Source organism: Acipenser ruthenus, chromosome 4 (genome assembly GCF_902713425.1).
Source record: "Acipenser ruthenus chromosome 4, fAciRut3.2 maternal haplotype, whole genome shotgun sequence".
NCBI lineage: Eukaryota > Metazoa > Chordata > Actinopteri > Acipenseriformes > Acipenseridae > Acipenser > Acipenser ruthenus.
In genome coordinates this window covers 18,724,493-18,749,276 of record NC_081192.1, presented here as the reverse complement: position 1 = coordinate 18,749,276, position 24,784 = coordinate 18,724,493, and the positions used below count along the sequence as shown (strand labels likewise).

The 24,784-nt window shown below is 39.6% G+C and overlaps 1 protein-coding gene and 2 non-coding genes across 4 annotated transcripts in view; 1 reads left to right on the top strand and 2 right to left on the bottom strand.

Annotated features, from left to right (window-relative positions):
* The window catches only part of LOC117400338 (nuclear receptor-binding protein 2-like), a 73,434-nt gene that overhangs the window by 34,423 nt on the left and 14,227 nt on the right, over positions 1-24,784 (bottom strand). The window contains exon 2 of one of the 2 annotated variants that reach the window (XM_034000164.3): positions 7,115-7,178. Coding sequence is in view for 1 of the 2 variants with exons in the window: in XM_034000162.3 (XP_033856053.1) it covers positions 110-229 (120 nt within the window). In the remaining variant the exon portion in view is untranslated. Of the gene's footprint in view, positions 1-109; positions 688-7,114; positions 7,179-24,784 lie in introns of those variants that run through there. The other variant, XM_034000162.3, reaches the window with a different exon arrangement.
* LOC117400786 (5S ribosomal RNA) lies at positions 23,224-23,342 on the top strand. The gene has a single exon (XR_004544248.1). It is a non-coding gene; the product is annotated as a 5S ribosomal RNA (ribosomal RNA).
* Positions 23,827-23,990, bottom strand: LOC117400798 (U1 spliceosomal RNA). Its single transcript, XR_004544259.2, has one exon. It is a non-coding gene; the product is annotated as a U1 spliceosomal RNA (small nuclear RNA).

The window sequence follows — 24,784 nt, the reverse complement described above, 5'->3', positions numbered from 1 at the left end:
CACACGTCCCATCGTAGCATTTGCAGCTAACTCGGCTAGCAGTTTTCGACATGGATCGAATGCGTTATTGTCTACGCAATTTATTTTGTATAACTGTATCCAGACGTACCTGTTCCTTTCGTTTCTGCCACCGACCACATGGGCTCTCTTCCAAAATTTCGCTTTCATCTTCGCTCTCCTCTTCTTTTCCCCCGGATCCAGAATGCCTCTCTGCGACTGACATAGTCATGTCTTTTTATGTTTTAGAGGGATAGATATGCTGTAGATACACTTTTAAAAGCATGTATCCATACGTGAGCAACCCCCATTAGATTAATTCCTTAGATTAATTAAAAACGTTGCATTGCAGCCGCGAGGTTTTTAAAAACGCATTTCAAATACAAGGAGCTTTACTAGCTTCATAAAAAAAAAGAAAAACTCCGCTTCTGCTTGTGTTTACCAGGACTGAAGTGACGCGCTCCACACCACATAAACCTGCACCTTAAAGTTACGTATTGCACAAATATTTCACAACGGTTCGTGTGAACAGAGCCCGTTTTCAATCCCGCTTCAGTGTTTCTCATTACTGTATTTACTTTGTCTAACACACAAACCAACCCCTCTGCTGCCACCCTCAACTCCCTCCACACGCGCGCGCACATGCATCATTCACAAATTAGAATAGAACCTCCCCAATCCGAGGGTTATCTCAACGCACAGGATAGAGACCCTCTGCAGAAATTAGAATATTAATTTGTAACATCGGGCAGGCCGGAGGTAAATAAAGAGAGTCTAAGTCAATGGATTCGGGGACAAACACAGCACAATTATTAGCCAGTTGTAGGATTCAGACCACATAGGTCCCACAGCACCTTTCCCATAAAATACATACTACAGGGCCAGTGGCTTTACCAATAAATCAACGTTAGTCTGGATTAGGCACATTCACATTGCTCTAACTAAACTCTCAGCGCGTCTGCAATGCTCTCACAGGATAGCTGTATGCACTATCAGAGCTAATGACGTACCTTAAAGTCATACAAATCCTTAAAAAGGATAATTATAAATTATTGATTATTTGCAAGATCCGCGTTTCTTCTGAAGCTAAATGTAACGTACTTTACTTAGAACTGCGTCCTTATAATTTAAAACTAATATGAATACGCAGTGATGTTGGGAGATACAATTTTGAGCAATTTATTGTTCACAGCAAATCGAGTTATCAGTATCTAATACAATTCAGCCGAAGTGTACTATTTATTTCCATTGAAATCTGTACAGTACATACAACAGGGGACATTTCTTGTATTCCTCTTTTATAAAGCACTTAGCAGTAAATGTAAAGGCAACTCAGTGAACCTTGGCAGCATTGCAATCCAAATTAGCGTACTTTACAGCCTTCTATTAGAAAAATGCGCGTGACTGACGACCCCTAGTGTCCAAATTCAATTACAACAATTTCAAAACGGCAGCGATAATACACCGACTTTCCTTCTTCATTCATCTCTGCCAAGCATCAGTTTGTGAATTACATTCCTTTGGTGCATTATTTGAGAACTTATAATTTATAATTTAACATCACGACTAATAATCTAAACTGCAGCAGATCTAAACGCCGGCTCCCTAAAACCTTTAACAAGCCAAGCCATATTCACTGTATTTGTATTGTAACTAGACAGTGGGAGCTGATATTATGGGGGCCAACACATCCCCAGGCTGTGCATCATGGGAAATGCAATTTAACCGGACCAATGCAGGATTTACATTTAAAACTAACCTTGAATCAAGAAAGCACAAGCAATATCAAGTCAGTGACATTCATCTCCGGCCAAGGACGTACATACAACATTAGAGATGAAAATGCAGACCACTGTGATCTATATCCAGTGTATTCACATGCAAAATGTAAGTTTGACATACAGTAGAGAGGGCCAGAGGGTGTTCAAGTCTCTGTTTTAAAAAGGCCATAAAATGCATTTGAAGCTACTTACTCTTTAAGGAATGCCCTTAGCAAGTTCCACTGCAACTGAAAAAGCGACTCTTTAAATATATGTAAATATGCAAGTGTGACATAGACAGAAAGGCAGTCAGAGAGACTGATGGGCAGAGAAACAGACATATTCCAATACCCTCAGATTATGATACACTCGTGAACTTGCGTTAAAGAAGTTTCATCACATCATCACAATAGGACTGACCGTTCTCTAAATAATACAGCCAAAGTATTAGATCTGCCTCCCCAGCAGGGGATAATAAATGTTGCAAGGAGATGTCACATCGTGTCTGTGCTTCAAGAACTGGGAGGGAAGTCTCAGATTCGTATTTTAACATTCATGACTAAAATAATTGTCTTTCAGGGAGATTCCCACAATCAGGCAGCCAAGTACTGTAGGTCAAGGGCTAGTTCCCAAATTACTTGGCATGGAAAATGGTTGTGGTTGTATGACTTCTGTCATGAAACTTGGTAGGGTATTAACATAAATTATTGAGAATATCTGTATGTCACACATTTTTGCAAGCGTCTATGGCTGGCAACTAAACTTAAAAACAGCTTCTGAACTCAAAGCACCTTAACACAGACTTATCAAGAGGTGTATTGAACACAGTAGGTATTTAGTATAAATGTAGTAATTGCAATACAAACTCCAAATGATTGCAAACATAATACAAATGTAATTAGGTAATGGTTCTTTTTTTACAGAGTATTCAAAAGCAAGTGGCCATTAGTTTCTGTCCAGCCAGACAGCTAGCCAATCAGGATACCAGAAAGAAAAAGGGTGTGATATAATAGAGCCCTCCCCCCACTTTCTCTCTCAGCAAATCAGAAGAAACCATAAGAAGTAATCATAGCACATGACATTTCCTCAGTACAAAGTCCCCTTAGTTCAGAACAGAATGCTTAATAGACCTTAGTTAACCCAATCAATTTATGAAGGGATTAATTAGAAAAAAAAGTCCCACTGCTCCACTGGTTGCCTAATTAAAATGACCTATTGGCATTTCAAAGAAGAAAAAATCTTGTCTAGACCAATCATGTGGTGTTGTGCAGGAGTGGGATATTTCTGTACTGAATGTTGAACAGTGTGCAACATCCCTGCACTAATGACTGGAGCACTGGTAGGGTTTAATGAGGTCAGGCCCAGTTGACTTTAATGGTTAGGACAGCTCTTGCCAAGTGCTAATGAGCTTTTACCAGTGCATGTCACACATATGACAATGTCGACCCAGGGGACTTTTTCAACCTGAAAAAAGAAACAAGGACCAGGGGTCACAAATGGAGATTAGATAAAGGGGCATTCAGAACAGAAAATATGAGGCACTTTTTTACACAGAGAATTGTGAGGGTCTGGAACCAGCTCCTCAGTAATGTTGTTGAAGCTGACACCCTGGGATCCTTCAAGAAGCTGCTTGATGAGATTCTGGGATCAATAAGTTACTAACAACCAAATGAGCAAGATGAGCTGAATGGCCTCCTCTCATTTGTAAACTTTCTTATGTTCTTATATCTGGGCAGACTCATATTTGGTCATGCTTTACTTTAATAGGCACTTAATAGGGGGTGGGGCACCCACAGTTCTTCTCTCTTTCAACTAGACAGAGACAAGAGACCTTCCTTTATAGGGCTTTTAATTAGATAATTAATGACCACTTATACCAAATTGTTTACACCGGAGTTGTACATGCAGACATTTAGAGTTCTCCCGCGACCTCTAGTGGACACTCTTAGAAATACCATTAATGCCTGACACATTTTTTATAGAAAAACTGACAACAGACAATGCTCTACTCATTCTCAGGCTCACATAGGTATATATATATATATACACTACCGGTCAAAAGTTTTAGAACACCTCCATTTTTCCAGTTTTTATTGAAATTTACGCAGTTTAATGTCTCAATGTACTCTGAAATTAAAGCATAGAACAAATAAACAATTGGAGATAAAAAAAGAAATCATGGAATCGTTTTGTTTAACAAAATTTAATCTAAATTTTTGACTCATCAAAGTAGCCACCTTTTGCAGATATAACAGCTGAACACACTTGTGGCATTCTTTCTACAATGGAAATCAAATATTGTTCGGAAAGTTCATCCCAACACTGTTGCAGAAGTTCCCACAAATTTGTTGCACTTGTAGGTTGCTTTGCTTTCACCCTTCTGTCCATTTCATCCCAAACCAGCTCGATGGGTTTTAAGTCTGGAGACTGTGCTGGCCATTCCATGATTTGAAGCCTACCGTCTTGTTCTTTTCTTCTAAGGTAGTTCTGACATAGCCTGGAGGTATGTTTTGGGTCATTATCTTGCTGTAGGATGAACCCCTGACCAACTAGGCGTATACCAGAGGGTATTGCATGGTGCTGCAAAATGCTGTGGTAGCAGTTTTGGTTCAGGGTGCCAGTCACTCTGTGCAAGTCGCCGACTCTGGATCCAGCAAAAGAGCCCCAGACCATCACGCTTCCTCCTCCATGTTTGACATTTGGTGTCACACACCGAGGAACCATCCTTTCGCCTACTCGACGGCGTACAAAAACCCTGCGTGATGAACCGAAGATTTCAAATTTTGATTCATCGGTCCATAAGACCTTCTTCCAGTCTTCAGTAGTCCACTGGCGGTGCTTCATGACCCAGGCAAGCCTCTTTTTCTTATTTTGCCATCTTAGCAATGGCTTTCCTACTGCCACTCAACCTGTCAAACCTGCAGCTCGAAGTCTTCTCTTCACAGTTGAAACTGAGACTTGCTTACTTCGACCAGTGTTAAGCTGTGCTTGAAGCTGTTGTCCTGTGAGCCGCCTATCACGCAAGCTGTTGACTCTCAGAAACTTATCTTCTGATTCTGTTGTGGCTTTGGGTCTGCCAGACCTCTTCCTGTCAGAGTTTCCTCCAGTTTCCAAGTGCCTTTTGATGGTGTAGGAAACTGTACTCACTGACACCTTGGCTTTCTTTGCAATTTCTCTAAAGGAAAGACCTACACTTTTAAGGGTTATAATGGTCTGTCTGTCTTCCTTTGTTAATTGCCTTTTTCTCGCCATTATGAGAGCAGTATACTACTTCCTGCAGTACAATACTGTCCAAATAATGCTTAAGAGGGTGTAGTAACACAGTCTGTTCCAACACTGCTTTTATACAGACAGAGGATTTGTAAGTAATCAACAAAAGTTGGGACACCTGTAGGAATTGTTAGCATCAACTTTCAAGGCTTAATTTACTTCCATTGCTGCAGAACAGCTGTAAGTTGTTAACCCATTACTTGTTCCCTGAAAAAGGCCTTTTTGTATAACTCTGAAATGTACATTATTTTTCAGTTTTTGGTAACCTAAACTTTTTTTTTTAACCTCTGGCAGTTTACCGCTTACCTTTGTACCATTTCAGGTTATTCACTGGACTTGAACTGCTTAAATTTCAATAAAAACTGGAAAAATGGGGGTGTTCTAAAACTTTTGACCGGTAGTGTATGTATATATATATATATATATATATATATATATATATATATATATATATATATATATATATATATATATATTACTTTCCCTTTCATTCCCTTTCATCACCCTAGCTTTTTGTAAATGGTCAGTTAATGTATAATAACCGATTTATAAACTATTAAAAGGCAGCATTTCCTTTAATAATGCATTAAAAAAAGAAAAAAAAAACTGTTAAAAAGGCCCCTAAAATATTATATTTTTAAAATGTATTTCAATTTTATTTAAATATAGTTCTGCACTTAAAAAAAACCACACACACACTTTGCAATATATTTTAAAAGGATGCTGAAATATACTGAATACATACTTAGATACATTGCACTATATATTTGGAAAAAGCACCCCTTTGTTCTCAATATAGATCTCAGACTCATGTCTGACCTCTAAGTACATCTGGAGTGTAACAATTAACCTGACCCCTGCAAGAGGCTGAGCAAATGTGGCATTTATTGGAGGGTTGACATGTTTCTGTCAGCTTTATTGATGCCACAGGGGTGCTTTACACCACTGAGTTTTAAAAACGTTACTAAAATGCGATGGCTGAATCAGAAAATGATACAAAGCGAATCTCTAGAATAACACTGTACACATGCTAAGAAAACACTTATATATCATACCTATACCAACATGCTCTTAAAAACAAATAATTAAGTAATAACAAGTTGTTTAAGTTCTGTTGTTACTGCAGAACACACAAAAGCAATGCCATTATCACTATTGTAGGACCATAAACAAGTTAAAAAAAGATTCCAGCATCTTTCTAAAGAGCCCAGCTAGCCTCGTCTCTATGACAACCAGAGAGATAAAGTGAGGCCCCTGTTCTTTTGGGTTAAACTTATTTATAATTGCACTGCACCTTCAAAATTGTAACAAGAAGATGAGAAAGGGAGTAAAACCAGCTCGGTAGCTATTCTATAACTATTCCCAAGTTCTGGTGTCTGATTTCAATCTAACTTTTGTAAGTAACTTCAAGGTCAGGAAAGAGTATTTCTTTGTTTCACTGAGTTTGTTTAGTCAGTCGGAGAAATGAACAGCAGCGGATAAGAGCTTGAACTGCCAGCTGAAAATAACATTGAGAAAGCACCCGGAAAACTCAAATATTGTTTAAAAGATGAAAAGGAGCTCCATTAACTAGATTGTCATTGAAGAAAAGGACAACTAATTAAAGAAATAATTAATGGACTGAATTGGCATACCTGGAATCGGTCAATTTTACTGCAAGAATTTCTCTTCTTATTAAACAAAGCCTAAGGGACACTGCCCCGCTGAGTCGTCACACACTGTATCAACGCTGCATTAAGTGTTTTCTCCAATCGAACTAAAGAATAGACAATTATAATTCAGGAATGTAGAAAATGTATATTTGCAGAAAAGATGATAGTGGTGAAATGTAAAAGGGGTGTGTCATACTTTGTTTTATAACAAAAGGGGCTATATTTAGACTATATTTAGCTGAGACTATTGATTCTGATTCATTATGTTTGCTTGATAGACTTATAGAAATGTATTAGTATTCTATATACTTACCTGAAGGAGATAATTCAGCATCGCTTACATCAAATTGTTAAATATTGATTTTGACTTGCTATGCCTGCCAAATGATTTGACGTGCCGTGTGTATGTCTAATAAAATATTTGAACTTGCTCACTCGGTTTGTGGCTCCTGTTCATTCATCCTGGGGGTCAGAGGTGGTGACGCAGAATCCAAAGTTCCTGTGCAGAGAGAGAGAACGACAAGTTTTAAATTAAGCAGTTAAGTTGCAAAAGCTATGATGAACTGGTTGTCTCTCGACCAGCGGGTGTGGCACATACTTGGATTATCCAAGTAATTCCCTTTAACTTTATGGATACTAACTGAATGAAACTTTTGAAAATCATGTTAATTAAACACTAAACAAAGCTTTCCTTAATTTGCCCACATCTACACAATGACAGGTTTGTATACTGAATTGCGCAGCATCAGATGTCTTTTATTTTTGTACCTGCAGTTGAAACATTGCATCAGCATCTCAGGGATCAGTCCATACAGTCTGCTGCAATGGGTTGAAAAGTCGTTATGTGCATGTACTTCTCCCTGGATACCCCCAGCTGAAAGGTCGTTATGTGCATGAGCTTCTCCCTGGATACCCCAAGCTGAAAGGTCGTTATGTGCATGTGCTTCTCCCTGGATACCTCCAGCATCTGACCCTGTGTGAAGTGGAGGTCTTGGGCGTACCAATTCAGGAGTGCAGACGCTTCCTTGCTGGTAACATCAAAATCTGTCTTGTGCCCTACAAACTTAACCCGAGTTAGGAAGGGAAGCTACTAGCAATCAGCATTCACATTCTGGAAATTGTTCTCCATCAACCTTCTTCCAGTATATTTCCTTTGGATCTACTATTCTACAATTAGTAGTCTATTTTCAGTAACTACTGTTTTTCAACAATTTAAATATAGGTATATTTCATTAGTGTTGTCCTGGAAGCCAATTGTTCACTCACCCAAAATCTGCCTTCAATGTCAGACTGTTGCAGAAGTATTTGGATTATTTCTAAGAAATGCATACATAACATTTTAACTGTCCCAATGGTTTGTTCCCTGGAGTACTTTTGCCAAAAAGAAAATGGCAAACAATCTGTACATAGGCGTAATTTACACGGGGGACATGTCCCCCTCACTTTTTCATTATTTCAGATAGAATAATCTTTATGCATGCATCAGCTCCAGAGCTGATGGAGACCCCCTGCTCCAGCTCCAGGCTGGCTCCAGAGCTGATGAAGACCCCTTGCTCCAGCTTCATGCTAGCTCCAGCAGCCCCTTCTCCAGCTCCAGGCTGGCTCCAGAACTGATGAAGACCCCCTGCTCCAGCTCCAGAGCTGATGAAGACCCCCTGCTCCAGCTCCAGGCTGGCTCCAGAGCTGATGAAGACCCCTGCTCCAGCTCCAGGCTGGCTCCAGAGCTGATGAAGACCCCCTGTTCCAGCTCCAGAGCTGATGAAGACCCCCTGCTCCAGCTTCAGGATGGCTCCAGCAGCCTCTGCTCCTGCTCCGGAGCCGCTCCAGTTCCAGCTGCTTGTAGCTGGCTTCAATTCCAGAGCCACTGAAACCTCTTATCTATGTTCTTAACTATCAATAGTAACATACTATTTAAGTTTTTTTTTATTTTTTAAGGTAGGGCTAATGAAAGGCTTTAAAAATAATGAACAAATAGATTTTCTCAATTTTCTCACCATTCGTTATTTAAAATGTCTAAAGTCAATTACTGTGACGGGGCACACCCCGGTCCTGTGTGTATTTTATTATTTGTTGTATTATTATTTAAAATGTATTGTTTGTGTAAAAACACGTTATTTTACTGTTAATTGTTTTGCAGCATGGATGGGGTTAAACTTCCACATCCATGCTAAACTCGTGCAGAATGTGACCATCTCCAGATTGATTAATTTATTCCTAATTTGGAGACGGTCACATGTATATAAACCCGCAGCTTTGGCTGACTGAGGTTAGTGTGTTCAGAGGCGGAACGAGAGACGTGAGTCGTGAGATAAAGAAACTAATATCTAAAAACAATTGCTACCCGTGCTGGTTTTACACAAGCACGATACTTGTTTTGTTCCGTGTCTGTTTGTTTTGGCCACTGTGCCATTTTGTTTGTGTTTAGTGTTTTGTTGCCTGTTTTGATCAAAACTTTTATTTAATTATTAAACCGTGCATCAGCGCTTTCATAACATGCAGTATTGACTGTGTGTCCAATCTCTTCCGGATCTGATGTCACCATGACCAGCCTGTTCACAATTACAAACAATGAATTAAGATTGGGTCATTTTATATGCATTCTGGGGCCAAAATAAGGTCAACATTCCAGGTTACGCATTTTAACAAGACCAATACATATTAAAATACGGACGACCCCTTACGTTAACAGAAATATTATGTACATTAAAGTACTTCTGAATTTACATTTAGGTATTTTTATATACTTAATTATGTTGTATATTCAAGTGTTTAAACAGAACAATTCAGGAAGGATTTTTTAAAATGTGAAAGGTAGGAAATAGTGGAGCTACTCCGGAACTTCAGCTCCAGCTCCATACTCCAGTGACCCAGCTCCAGCTCTGATCCGGCTCCAGGATCCCCACCTCCAGCTATGATCCGGCTCCAGGATCCCCAGCCCCAGCTCTGATCCGGCTCCAGGATCCCCAGCCCCAGCTCTGATCCGGCTCCAGGATCTCCAGCCCCAGCTCTGATCCGGCTCCAGGATCCCCAGCCCCAGCTCTGATCCGGCTCCAGGATCCCCAGCCCCAGCTCTGATCCGGCTCCAGGATCCCCAGCTCCAGCTCTGATCCGGCTCCAGGATCCCCAGCTCCAGCTCTGATCCGGCTTCAGGATCCCCAGCCCCAGCTCTAGCTCCGCTCCAGCTCTGGAGCTCAGCTCAGAAAACTGGCAAGCTCTGCTCTGGCAACAGAACCCAGAGTTATGGCCAACTCTAGTTTTGTGCAACCTATTTGTTCTGCCTTTAATATTGTTCTCCAATACACAAGAACTAGAAAGACAAGATCCTGAGGATAGCATTGTGTTTTCTTCACAGAGATCAATGCTGCTAGGCAGGGGATTGCAGTTCAGTCATCCCTGCATAATGCCACTGGAGTACCTTCCCATGCAGCTGATGGGAACAGATGGAGTGTATTCTAAGGGGAGCTGCACTCACACCAACCCTGACTTCTCCTCCTGGTGGAGAGTGGACCTGAAAAACAATAATAGTCCCGGTATTTAAACACCCACAAGTAACACAGACACGATCACAAGTCCACAGTGAGTGCTATAGTGCTCATGGTGCAAATACAGTTAATCGTGACACAAGTGCAGTGTTGTCCGGGTTTGGTGCTGGCCTTTAGCGACAGCTCTGGATCATGTTAGCCGTCTAATAACAACAAACAAACAGTTTTTAGCCACGACAAGTCAAACAAAACACTCACAATTACAATACGGGTCTCCTTCCGGTTTAGCGTTATCCATAACAAAGGAACAGATCACCTCGCTACTTCCCCTTATATACCGTCAATCATGCCCACTTGGTTAATGATTGTAACCGCTCCTCCATTCCACGGCTGCCACATCGTTTCCTTCCGGGTCGATGATTTAGTGTACAGTAGCTCCGCCCCCTTTCTAGACACGGTTAGGCGGCCGACTTCCGCCTAACCGTGGGAATGGATTGTCTGGCCATCCAGTCCAGGGCACTCTGTTCCCTTTACACAGCGCCCTCACAGGTCGGGAGGGAGATTTATCACTAAGAAGTATTTTGTCTGTCACAGATCTCCACTGTGATCGTCTTCAACAGAGACGACTGCTGTGAGGAGCGTCTTCTGGGTGCCAAAGTCTGTATTGGTGAATCTCTTGATAGAAATGGAAACAATATTCCCAGGTAGTATGCCCTTCAAATGATCCTTGTATACCAGAACATGTACTTTTATATAATGGGCTCCTAGTGTTTATAAAAGGAAACTCCTAAAATGAAATGTCTTGGCTAGCTCTGCTCTCTTTAGCACAGCACGCTGGTTTCAATATTGTGAAGTACACTGATGTACCTTCAGAGTGGCTCCTTACAATATTAATGGTTGAAAGATAGACCATGTGCCCATAGGTTGCAATTTGGACGAGGATTTGAACTAGTGACCATTTCAGAGGCATTATGTAGTCTCATTTGGTTTGCACTTTTACATTTACTTCCAGATGTAGAACCATCACTTCAGTGTCTCCAGATGCTGACCCTGTGTGAAGTAGAGATCTATGGTGTGCCTATCCCAGAGTGCAGACTTTTTTGGGGGTTGAAGTAAGATACCCACAGTGGAATGGGATTGTGTTCTTAACTTTCGGATGCTCTTTTGGTTCGGTCCCAAACCATGCTGTATGTAGCAAACGCTGCTGATGCTATGCTTTAGCCTTATTGCATTTTTTACATTTTCTTTTTAGAGAAATGTGGCTCTGCATGGTAGAGCAATGTAGTCATCCACATATGGTTTAATTGGAGATGCTGGTCATGCACTTGATGCAAACTGGAATAGCATATATGCAATGAAGAGCTGCACCCACACACAATTTCAGTATGGGGCCTGGTGGAGTGTGAACTTGCACGGTTCTTATCAAGTCTCTGCAGTAAATATTGTGAACCGGGGGGACTGCTGTCACCAGGGTTTAATTGGGGCTGGAATTTACATCAGGGACTCGCTGTTTGAAGACGGAAACTACAATGCTAGCTAAGGTGGCCCTTTTTATTCTTTTATTTTGGTGAAGTTTACTGGGAACATGTGCAGTCCTGGCTTGATTGACTACTGAGATCTTTTTTTTTTTTTTTTGCTGATGTGGTGTTATCTATTCTATGGAACTGTTCAAACCATTTGCTGCAATGGGAGGAAAGATTGTTACTTGAATATATTCATCCCTGGAAGACCAGCATATATGACTATGTGAAGTGGAGATCTTTGGAGTGCTGGCACCTACAACATGTCCATGCTATATATCATACTAAAGCTATAAATGTGGCTATCCATACATATGCATGCTTGGCTTTCAAATTCAAAACTATTTTTGAATAAGTCTAGCTTTGTTAGGACCTACCCAGGCAACGTGAATAGCATCAAAACAATAGATTTGTTTTAAGATAATTTGGTGGCCAAATGAAGCCATTGGCTCCTTTAGAAAGACAGAAAGGTAAAGCTGGATGGTGTAAGCTATCCTTTCTACATACTTGCTTGTAAGTAGTAGTACGGGTAGATCTTTATAATCCAAATGGCACCCCAATTAATGCATGTTAGTACTATATTTTCGTAAAATAATTCCTACATGGTATGAGGGGATGGGCATATTTTTATAGCATTACCACCATGTTGTGAATCATAAGCATCTTCAACTAATTCAATATCTTTCTCTCCTCAGAAAGGAACGTGGGACTGCAGGGTAACGTGACCCAGTCCTCTCTCTCTCGAGTAGCTCTGGGTTGGCGCAAAATGCAGTTGATGGGAACCGCTCCCCTGATTTTCTCCAGTCTGCCCTGCTTTGCCACCAGAATAGACCTACGCACTTGGTGGAGACTTGATTTGAATAGGAGATATGCAGTAGCCATAGTCACCATTGCAAATAAGAGGGACTGTTGTTCTGAGAGACTGAAGGGTGCTGAAATCCGTGTGGGCAGCTCTCTGACGGATAATGGCAATGTAATTCCCAAGGTAGGGGAAATACTTTTTGTATTTTTCAATCCTTTGAACAGTTTTGGAATACCCAGCCATTTTATCAATTTAACTGGGTGAATGGTTGTAGTATTTATTAAACTCCTTCTAGATGTGGAACCATTACAGCAGTTTTTTTCAGGATCAATCCACACAATCTGCTGCTATTGGAGGGAAGGTCATTACATCAACGTTGTCATCCCCAGGAAACGGGAGATTTTGACATTGTGTGAAGTTGAGGTCTTTGCTGTGCCTGCTGTGGTGAAATGCCCACGCATTCCGGGAGGTAAACCCTTCAGTTTCTTTTGATAAGTTAGGACTTCTAAGATCACATATATATTTTTTTTATTTTGGCAGTGTCTTTCTGCATTTCCAGTCATTATTATGCTGATTGATTTAGCAACATGTATTTCCCTTCCCATGTGTGTTCTCCACAGTTGGTGTACTTAAGCTGGGTAAAACCGTTCAGTCCTCCACTTTCAGTGGTGGAGTTGCTGAATGAGCAGTTGATAGAAACTGGAACCCAAACTTTTTCAAGTTGTCTTGCACTCTTACAAGAAACCAGAGAAACCTGTGGTGGTGAGCGGACCTGGGTTCTACAGCAGGTGTTGTGTTTCGGTTGGAAACAGGAAGGACCGTTTCTCAAACCATCTGAAAGGACTGTAGTTCGTGTTGGAGATTCACTGTTCAGCAATGGCAGTGCCAGCTCCAGGTGAAATAAAACCGCCGCTGGCAGTCATTACCACGGTTACATTTTAAACAACATCAGTATTAAAATGAAAGACAAACTATCGGATACAACTCAAAAGTTTTATTCAAGCACATCATATCAAACATCAGCACAGCTGAAACACTGTATTTAAATAAACAATTAAACATAAAAGGTTTATTTTCTAACTTACCACATATAAAGCACTACTTCAAAAAATGAATAATAAAACTGTAATAAAATAAACAGTTCAAAAGAAAGTAGTGTGTAAACAGATGTAAACAGGTATATGTACATACAAAACTGTAAAAACGAAATTATTTTTTAATTTAAAACGAAAGTAACATGTTTTCTCTTGTGTGTCAACTGGTGCAGCACTGAATCCAGGTTGAGCTGCATTTGCCTGCTGTTTTACAGTTTTCTGATCGAAATGTGTCTGCCGAAACTCTGTGGCTAGCTTCAACATGAAATCTCTCCTACTGTTATATTCCATGGTGGATTCCTTGTACAAAACGAAGGAATTGATGGCTGCCTGGTTCAGTAGAGATAACAACAGGCTTGTATATATATATATATATATATATATATATATATATATATATATATATATATATAAAATAGAGTATTGTAGGTTATATTAAAAATAAAAACATGCATTGTAAAAGGCAGTCAAAATAACTGCTTAGGCGATTCTAGGTGGGTGGGATTATATTTAGGATAAGTCATAAACGGACAACCACATAACTTTCAGACACGCAGAGTAATTTAAATTTGAAAACCTTAAACCATCAAAATGACTGCCGTGACGACGACGAAGTCCATGTAGAATCCAGTATACACTATAGACAACCTTGTATCTAAACCTATTTGAGGTAGTACTTTTAAACACTGCATGCTAAATGTGTGAATCTATGATTATGTAACATTTTGTAATGGTCATTGTCCTGCAAGTCTAGTGGCTTCTCTTTCTTCCTTGGATACATACTTGTATACCTCCATTTTACAACCACTACTCCTAATGTAGTCACAAATATTTAAAACCTGACCTTCCTTTTTAGAGAACTGTAGCTATCCAGGGTAAAGCAGTTCAGTCATCTCCTGTACGACAGCCGTAGAACACCTGATCTTGCCATTTGATGGGATCATCCTCTCTGATTATTGTCGTAAATCCTGCAGTCACACTAAAGAACAGCACTCTTCATGGTGGAGAGTGGACCTGAAGATTAGTCACCGAATTACACTGGTCACTGTCAAACAGGAGGGACTGCTGCTCGCACACATTAAAAGAAGCTGAAGTTGGATTGGAGAAGGCAATGGCAATCCATATCTAATCTCCATTTATGACCCCTGGTCATAGAGGGAATCCATTCACTGTCTAAAACAATTATTGTCTTGATCCTAGTGCCTAAGCTTTTTTCATAAATGTACCAGTATGCATTTAATTGATATCTTGGAGATGAGAGCCAGAAAAATAATGCCATCCACACAAGTGCCAATATTTTCTACTGATAACCTCCTATCTCACGTGAGAAGGGAAATTTTGTTTTTTCTAGACTCATATTTGTAATTCCCAGCAATGGCTTATCAGAGAAAAGCTGTTTTGTTAACGTCTCTTTATAAAGCTATAAAATGGGGCTATGATAGGCTCCCATACAGTTGTTATTGACTCCAGATTCTGGGAGTTCCAATGCCTGTTTGTGGCGGAGTGTCCCGCCTCTATGTATTATTATTTGTATTTTTGTTAGCGGCGCGGATAAAAGCGCAGCGTCTTTTATTATTATATTTAAAAACCCCGTGAGGATGCATGGCTGATCAGCTACTGATTATTTAACTAGCTGACAGTCATGCATCCTTACCAAACGCGTGCAGACTCTGGCCGAGGGATAATAAGATAATTAACAACTAGTTAATCCCTCGGCCAGAGTATATAAACCTGCAGCTCTCTGCACTCGGGGTGGGTGTACAGAGGAGAGTACGGGGAGCGGAGAGAGCGAGTCACATTTAAAAAAAACAATTGCTAAAACGTGCTGGATTCTCCATACGTAGTATCAGCTACGATACAACAACCTTTTAGGAGGATATTGCACATTCTAACGGATGACGTTCTTAAACGTCTATTATATTTTACATTATTAAATATACATTTTCTAAATGTTATTTTACTGTGGTATACTATCTTCAGTTTCTTTTGATAAGTTAGGACTTCTAAGATCACATATATATTTTTTTATTTTGGCAGTGTCTTTCTGCATTTCCAGTCATTATTATGCTGATTGATTTAGCAACATGTATTTCCCTTCCCATGTGTGTTCTCCACAGTTGGTGTACTTAAGCTGGGTAAAACCGTTCAGTCCTCCACTTTCAGTGGTGGAGTTGCTGAATGAGCAGTTGATAGAAACTGGAACCCAAACTTTTTCAAGTTGTCTTGCACTCTTACAAGAAACCAGAGAAACCTGTGGTGGTGAGTGGACCTGGGTTCTACAGCAGGTGTTGTGTTTCGGTTGGAAACAGGAAGGACTGTTTCTCAAACCATCTGAAAGGTTTGGCCCTCGTGCCCTTTTGTTTTGTGTTTTGTTGTTTTGTTTAAATCTTTTGTTTGTTTATTAATAAATACGCTGAGTGCCATTGCACTCAGCTTCAACCGCCCATCCATTGTTTTGGTTTCTACTTCCTGGTCCGTGATGTCACTACTGCGAGCCAGACTGTCACACTGTTCTATTTATTTTTTTTGCCCTTTCCTTTTTTTCTACAACAGTTTGGATTAAATCAAGTTCATGTTGAAACAACTTTTGAATTGACCACCCTCCAGAAATATTTCTACAATCTGTTCTGGCTGAATATTTATATTTACATTTTTGCTTCACTTTCTTGCAGATGCTGTTTTCTCACCAAGACTTCTCCAGGGTCCATGCACACATTTTGCTGCAGAGAGATGGTTGGGTGCTTTGTGAACGGTCATCCCTAACAGAAAAGAAAACTTAACCCTGTGTGAAGTGGAAGTCTATGGTATTCCTCTATTCAGAAAACCCACCTCTGTAGATTTCGTAGAGATAAGCGTCACAGAATCTCCTCCTGTTGACAAACTAGATAGTCGTGGAGGCATAGATTCTTCTGATCTGCTTGATGTAGATGAGACTAACTTTCCTGCTCCAGTGGATCCTAGCACCCCTAATGTTGCAGTTGATCCTTTTGACACAAGTGATCCCGCTGTGGACCTGGAGGAACCTGCTTCATCTGATGAAGCTGACTCTTTTGATCCCCCTTCAGCCAGAAGATATGGCCTGTAATGCCATTGAAGTACAGGACCCAGATTACACTGGATCTGCTTGAGGAAACATACATTACGTGCTGAAGGTGGGTCTGATAGTGTTTGTTATAACTGTCTGTTTGTTTTAAACTAGACTACCCAGAACACGATCTGGAGCTGTAGCGGAAGCCAGCATAAACCCGGACATCACTTTCACCCCTGCATTTCACTGAGAACTGTAACACACCACTAGCACCTATTCACTGTCACTAAAAACTGTGTCTGTGTAAAACTGGACTTTTGGTTGCAGGTCAAACCCGGGGATTTACAAATACTGAGTGATACACGCCGCTGTATCACTCCAACATTATTATTTACAGGTGTTCACCATAAGGCTCTGGACATTGTTAAGTAAATCAATAAACACCCTTGCACCTGGAAATCATTGTCTGTCTGTTTTGTATCCACTCTGCACTGCACGCACCTGTAATCAATCACCACTTTGCCACAACCTCCAACCCTGTTTCCCCAGCTTTTTTTGTTACCAAATAAAAAATAAATACTAATAAAAAATAAATATACTACAAAGCTACAAGATCATAAGACATTTTATGACGGGAATAAGCTATTCAGACCATCAGAGCTCACAATGTTCTTGTAAATGAATTTGTGTGGCTAGCAGCTAGAAATATCACAAGGTATCGCTAATTTATTCCATGCATTAATATTAAATAACGATAGCTAAGTGTTGCTAGTTTTCTGGGATTTCAAACAAAAAATACAATTCTATTTTTTTTTTTACTTTAAAACTAAATAAATAAGCTTGCTGTGTAATTTAAACTTTATTTCAACAAAATACATACCAACAGAACTGTTTTTTTTGTTTTCGTAACAGCTTTTTTAAACTATTCACTGCTGGAAGTCATTCTTTTGAACCTTGACAAAGTCCATCATAGTCTTTTGTTTCAGTGAGGAAAAATATATTTGCTGGGCTTCACTAAGTAACTGCCTCAGGAGAACTAATTTTACAGAATCCTTCTGCTGTTCATACCAAGACATGAATCCTCACATCTGTAGCGCTGCTGTCTTGGCATCCACTCCACAGGTTAGACTGACGCATGCGTCTTTATGTGTGTGTGTGTGTGCACCGCGGGGCATTAAGTCTACATTGACAATAATGTTTCAGTGATAAAACTCGTCAGGGAGCCGTGGATGAACGGGGTGCGGATAAATAAGGTTCTACTGTACATAGTTCTATTAGTAGGACTATAACTGAAGTTTCATGCATAAATGTAGCAAACCCTTTTAACCATTAGTTGTCTTTGTCAAAACAAGGATCAGTTAACTCTTTTCCCACGGTTAAAGAGACCCTATTAACTACTTGCACTGATCCATGAAGGCTTTAGTTGACCACTGAATTGCTTTTATTAAAATCTGCTGGTTCTAATTTTCTAATCATGTTGGAGTAGATTAGGATTCTATCGCCACCAAATCACTGCTTAAGAAGTATTAAAAAATCTCCCTTTCCTTTTGCAGTAATTTCATTCATATAAATAATTTATGCTAGAGGGTGTAATACGTGTATTTCCAAACCTCTTGTCTTCAATGTAGAGCTCCCTGTAACCCCTTGGTCTGGTAAACAATGCAAATAAGATCCCAGTGTAATGGACATTAACTGACCTTCCTTTGGCAAAGATCCTTGTTGAGCAATAACTTGTGATACAACAGCAGGGATGGAAATAAGATTTATTGCCTCAATCCAAACTCCACACACAGTGATCTCCCAGTGTCCATGTTGCTTGGGTCAGGAGAAATAAATTGATCTATTAGTCAGAGAATTGTAATATAATCCTTTTTGGCACCAAAGCCAATGTCCCACTTCCACAAAACCATTTCAGTATCACTGTCCAAAGTTCTCCTGCATTTGCTTTGGTATAGGCTTTTTATTTGGTGTTTCTCCTGACCTGAGCAACATGGATCCTGAAAATAAACGATATTCCAGGTAATGGTCATTGCATTGGAAGTTGATCCATTCCTGGTTTTACTAGGAGATTAAGACACTTGAGCTTGTTACCTATACACTGTGGCTGGCATGGGTAAAACTGCTATGCAGTAAGAGTCTTACTTCCATCCCTGAACAGGAATTGCATGGTTGATTGTACTAGTTGTCAAGAGGGTTGTCGCACAGAATATAAAGTATGTGTCAATACTGTATGTAGTTAATTGTCCATAATTCTGTTTCCCCCCCCCCCCCTTCAGATCATTGCAGAGTCCAATGTGATGCAAGAAGTCTGAATGTAAATTATGCAATTAAAGGTTTGAAAAACAATGCACCTGCTTAGAATTCAATTATTTTCTGATACATCTTTCTTTAACTTGCCCACATTTTGACTTGTTTCTAGTGTACAAAGCTTCCACATATACCATTAATATATATAAATATAAAAGCTGGACAAATAGATCTGTGCATAAAGACCGTTAAAAATGCCGTTTTTTATGCTGCAAAACACAAGGGTAGCGCTTTACTTCTAGTAACACTTCTATTACCACACACGAGCCTTATCCTATTGGCCCGGTTGTTTTCGTGTCTAAAGCACATGTGTATGGAGGATAATTTGTGCCAAAATGAAATAAATAAATAAATAAATAAAATTCGAAATAAATAATTAAATAAATAAATAAATAAAAAATGAAATAAATACATAAATAAGTAGAAACTGAAATATATTTAATAATTTATCTATTTATTTCGTTTTAGTTTTTATTTATTTATTTACTTATATATTTATTTATTTCGTTTTTTATTTTCCTTTTTATTTCGTTTTTTATATCAGTATTTATTTCGTCTTTTCATTTTGGCACAATCTCTTCGAGCTACCGTCAATCATGCTCGATGGGCGGGACAATAAGTGAATCGGTGATCTACTAACTTTGCCTGGTAGTAGTGCGGAGAGGTGTGCAGTCAGGGCTACAACGTCGTTGTTGTACAGTTTCAGTGCTGTGAGTGAATATTCCATACGTTACAAATGTGTGCAATATGACTTATAGGAGTCTTATCCTAGAAAAGATGATGATTCGTATGAGCTTAACATGCAGAAGTTACATAGTTATATTGTCAGGTGCCTCAGCCAGTCACGGCTGGCATCATCCAAGTCGGTGAAGTTGCCGGAGCACCTGAAGCGAGGGCAGGAGTATAGAATGTGGTCGGCCGTCTGCTCCTTGCCGTCGCCGCATTTGCAAAATGGGTCATCAGTGAGACCCCACTTGTGTTGGGTTGTCCGGAAAAGATTAGGGAGCTTTTAATTCAAGTTGAATGTGGGTCGGTAAATGACGACTTTATTTTGTGTCGAGTAGATTGGCTGTTGGAAAGAACAGGGCAGATACTGGCATGTACTGATGAAAATATTGATGAAGGTGCCAGAACTAACTTGCGGATAATTTGCCATCAAATTCTACGCAGTACCAGTGACGACAGTATAGCAGAAGAGTCCGCAGCGTTAGGCCAAACTGGGACTGGAAAATCTGGACGTCCCAATATATTTTTACCCAGGGAGCCCTCTCTGCACTAGTGATGTGTTCGCGAACGAATCTTTCTTTTTGAACGACTCACTAAGGCCCTGTCCACACTACATAACCGATCTCGAGAACCGTACTCGAAACCGTTCTAATTAATACAGCTCAAAGCGTCCACACTGAAGTACTGTTTCATGTTTAGTCAGGCTTAATGCGTCCACACACCATTAGAATAGTTCAGTTACAATTCCCAGCAGCGCAACGAACCGAGGAAATTAATACGATAGTATCCCACCATGCACTGTATTTTATTTTAAAATAATGTGTTATGCCCCATATTAACAGAGGTCCATATTGCATAAATGAAATATAACAGGTATTGTGGAAAATGTAAATCCGAACACACACACACACAAGCAGGGCTTGAAGTTTTCAGGTTTTATTTTTAATCAGATGAAGTCCCTTTAAACAAATTGAGCTGATTCTGTTTTATAATTAAACTCAGAAAAAGCTGTTAATTACAACACAATCTTTGTTTTTACCTTCATATCTTGCCTGAGCCTAATTCTGGTCCTCTTACGTAATTTGTTCATCCCCGATCCTACTTTTAAATCACATTTCATTTTTGCAGTCGCTTAACGTTGTGTTTTTGTTATTTTCCCCACTAGTTTTTTAATAGATGTCCTGACAGATTTTTTTAAGCATAAAAATGAATACCTAGTGCGGAGTGTACACTGATAGCAAGTCCTTCGGGCGCCTGCTCTGAGTATTTCGCCAAACATACCACAAAGCATTTGGGGATATTGGAGGATACACAAAAAATGTAGTTCGGTATTACAGCGTCCATACTTCTGATAAACCGCACTACCTGATGCGATCTAATTAGAACCGGACTCGAGACTAGCTCCTGAGGTGGTCTCGAGTCCGGTTCTCAAGTACGGTATTAAATGCTGCGTTTTAAGCCGGCTTAAATGCAACTAATACGGTTTAAAGGCATCGTGTGGACAGGGCCTTAGGTGAACGATGGGAATCGGATCAGTGTCCCCATTGAATCGGTTCTTTTGATTCACCCTATGAACAAGAACGTGGCGCACAGGAGTTGAGTTACCAGTCTATCAAAACTCATGAAGTGACTCTTTACCTCTCGAGTCTGGCTGATTTGTTCGTTGCAACAAGGAAACCGGGTTGTCTCTCAACTCGTTGAGTGTTATGAAACTGAAGACCGTATGTGCCATGTTGGATCCAAATTCCCGCTTACTTAGTGCAAGATAAGAACTCTGTGTGAGCCAAAATGGCGTCAGTTACATCCTCCAGACCATAGCTATATATCTATGATCCAGACAATGTGTACTTTCCAGAGTGCTGCTTCACGCTGTCAGAAACTCGGATTACCAGTTTGTGCACCATAAATTCTTACAGTTCTTAGTTTACTATGTACGTAACCTTGTGTAAATCTCAAATAAATAATAAAATGAATCACTACTAGTTGTAGCCTATGTGTTTGTTATTTTTCATACACATCAAAATTAATCATATCTATAGTTAACTATTTTGCACAAATTATGATTAATATTTCTAAGCCATCTTGAGTACAGTCAGCCAAATTACTAAATAATAATAATAATAATAATAATAATAATAATAATAATAATAATAATAATAATAATAATAATAATAATAGAGATATACACCTAATTTCCAAAATAAATAAATACAAACATCTACTGGTATTGTAACGTTATTGTACCCAACGCTTAATTATATAACTTGTGATTACATATTGTGATTACAAAGATTACATGACAATTTACAACTACGGTTAAATATTTTATAATTTAATAATGACGGCGATTCCCCTTAGTCCACAAGTTGAAACGTAGTATCAGCTACGATACAACAACCTTTTAGGAGGATATTGCACATTCTAACGGATGACGTTCTTAAACGTCTATTATATTTTACATTATTAAATATACATTTTCTAAATGTTATTTTACTGTGGTATACTAAATATATACACATTTAAACTTTGTTTATATAAAATGTACATGTTGCGGTTATGGGTGTGCTTCAACGTGTGATTGATCACATGACTAATCCCAAAGATTTACTGGATAGAAGAGGAATTGGGCAAACAGCGTTTTGCTATGTGCTGAATAAATACCACGGATTAGTGCCACAAATACAACTTGTTCGAGACTCTCTTTTTTGTTGTTGTAAAAAACAATGGGTGACTCCAAATGTATATAAAAAAACACGTAAGAAATGCAGTTGACTTTTTTAAAGATGAAATTAAATTAGATTGATACTGATGGCTAAACAATGCTAATGGTTCAAACGGTTATGTTATCTCTAGAATTGTAAATATATATTATTATTTTTTTTGTCAAACTATATTTAATGTTTATGAACCCAGTCAACCAAATATAGATTCTCCCTAGCTTTTGTGACGTGCAGTTCGTGAACGACTCGTTCTTTCCGGTTCAAATAAACCTACGTAAACAATCTTAATGCGGTCTACATTGATTGGTTTTGCGTCATTGAATCGGTGAATCAAATGAACGAAATGAATCGATTCACCAAACTGAACTGAATCAAATGAATCGAGAACTGCCCATCACTGCGCCGCACTACTACCAGGCAAAGTTAGTAGATCACCGATTCACTTATTGTCCCGCCCATCGAGCATGATTGACGGTAGCTCGAAAAGATTGTGCCAAAATGAAAAGACGAAATAAAGAAAGAAAAAACTAAATAAAAAGCGAAATAAATAAATAAATAAAACAACGAAATAAATACAGCTATAAAAAACGAAATAAAAAGCGAAATAAAAAACGGAATAAATAAATAAATAACGAAATAAATAAATAAATAGATACATTATTAAATATATTTCAGTTTCTACTTATTTATTTATTTATTTATTTATTTATTTATTTTGGCACAAATTATCCTCCATACATGTGGCGTCAAGAGCAGCTTAAATGTTAGCGTTTGTCACAAAAGAGATCTGGGATCCCCTTAACCAACCTGTCACATATGATACCAATTTATTAATATGAAAGAGATTAAATGAGCATGTTCTCTCGCTTACGGCCATACCACCTTGAGAACGCCCGATCTCGTCTGATCTCGGAAGCTAAGCAAGGTCGGGCCTGGTTAGTACTTGGATGGGAGACCGCCTGGGAATACCAGGTGCTGTAAGCTTTTCTTTCTGCTGCTGAGCAGGGGGCGCTATTTCCCCTACTATTTCTGTTATTAGCCTGGAAGCTGTCAGGGTAAACATCGTTTTAAATGTTTTTTGTTTGTTTGTTTGTTTGTTTGTTTGTTTGTTTGTTTGGTCGCGTCACACACGCTCAAAGGGACACAATACATAATTATAATTTCATATGTCGCGCAGGCCATTGTTATTTCTAGAATTCTTGACGAAATGTGACCCATGAAGTAACAAAAAGTAAACAAATAAATAAAAGGAACATAAAAAAGGAGCTTCTTATTCCCCCATCTTAAAATACTTGTACAGGAAACACGCCGTACTTTCCTGAACATTATGCAGTGTAAAGCAATAAACACATAACTACTGACCAGACTCTCCTTCCCAGTTTGACAAAGCCAACCGCTGAAAGCTTCTAGAACAACTGCTAGTTTGTGTGCTTTGAGAGACTCGTGTCTCTACTTTTGACTACAAGATTAGAGGAGAGCTCGAACACAGTCCCCCACTACCAGAAATTATGCAGTCGAGATTCCCGCATTTGAGGAATTCGCAGGGGTCAGTACAGCCTGAGTGCAATGGCATCGCCTCGCCCCAAATAAACCACCTTCTTGATCATGGTATCTCCCCTGCCAGGTAAGCATAAATTGCACGCGTTCCGAGTCGTCGACAGCCCACAAAAGACACTTTTCGCAGAAATGGTACCTAATCTACAGTTAAAAGAAAAACACTGCTTTCCAAATATAACGTTTTTTCTTGTAATATTGGGCTTCCCAGTCTGCTTAATGTAACATTGATGTAACGTTGATCTTCCATTTGTAGTAAAAGTTTTTATACTGAGCGTTTTCAACGACGGGAGATTATTTAATATTTACGACAGCTAGAAACTTGTTTGAGGGACTGTTTTATCCAAAGCGCAGTTATATTTAATACTGTAGCGTTTTCCGCGCAGTGCACAGGATAGACAAAGACAACACGCCGTTTTCAAGTTCAAGGCTTTTATTTATGAACTTCTTTAAGAGCCCACTGCTCCAGCCACTTGCTCAGCACCGACAATGAGCGTGCAACGACCAGTTTTATAGCTAAGCCCCGCCCCTTTATGTTAATCGGGTGCCAGAGCGAACAGCTACCCCATTGGTCCCCAGCCGCACACCAGGACCAATGGGCACACACAACAAACAGCCTATGACAGGGGCAGCTCGCACAGCCAGAGACAGAGCGAACCCGCAGCTACAGGTAATACAGACGGGGGGAAAGGAACACAATACAGCGGCAATAACAGACAGTAGAAACAAGAGGGAATACAGTACACAAACACAATACACGGATCGTTACACTACCCCCACCTTAGCCTTTTTGCCCCCAAAAAGTTCACAAGGCTCCATACAGCTTATGACTGAGATCGGCCACCTCCACCCCTGAAACACAGACCCCCTCC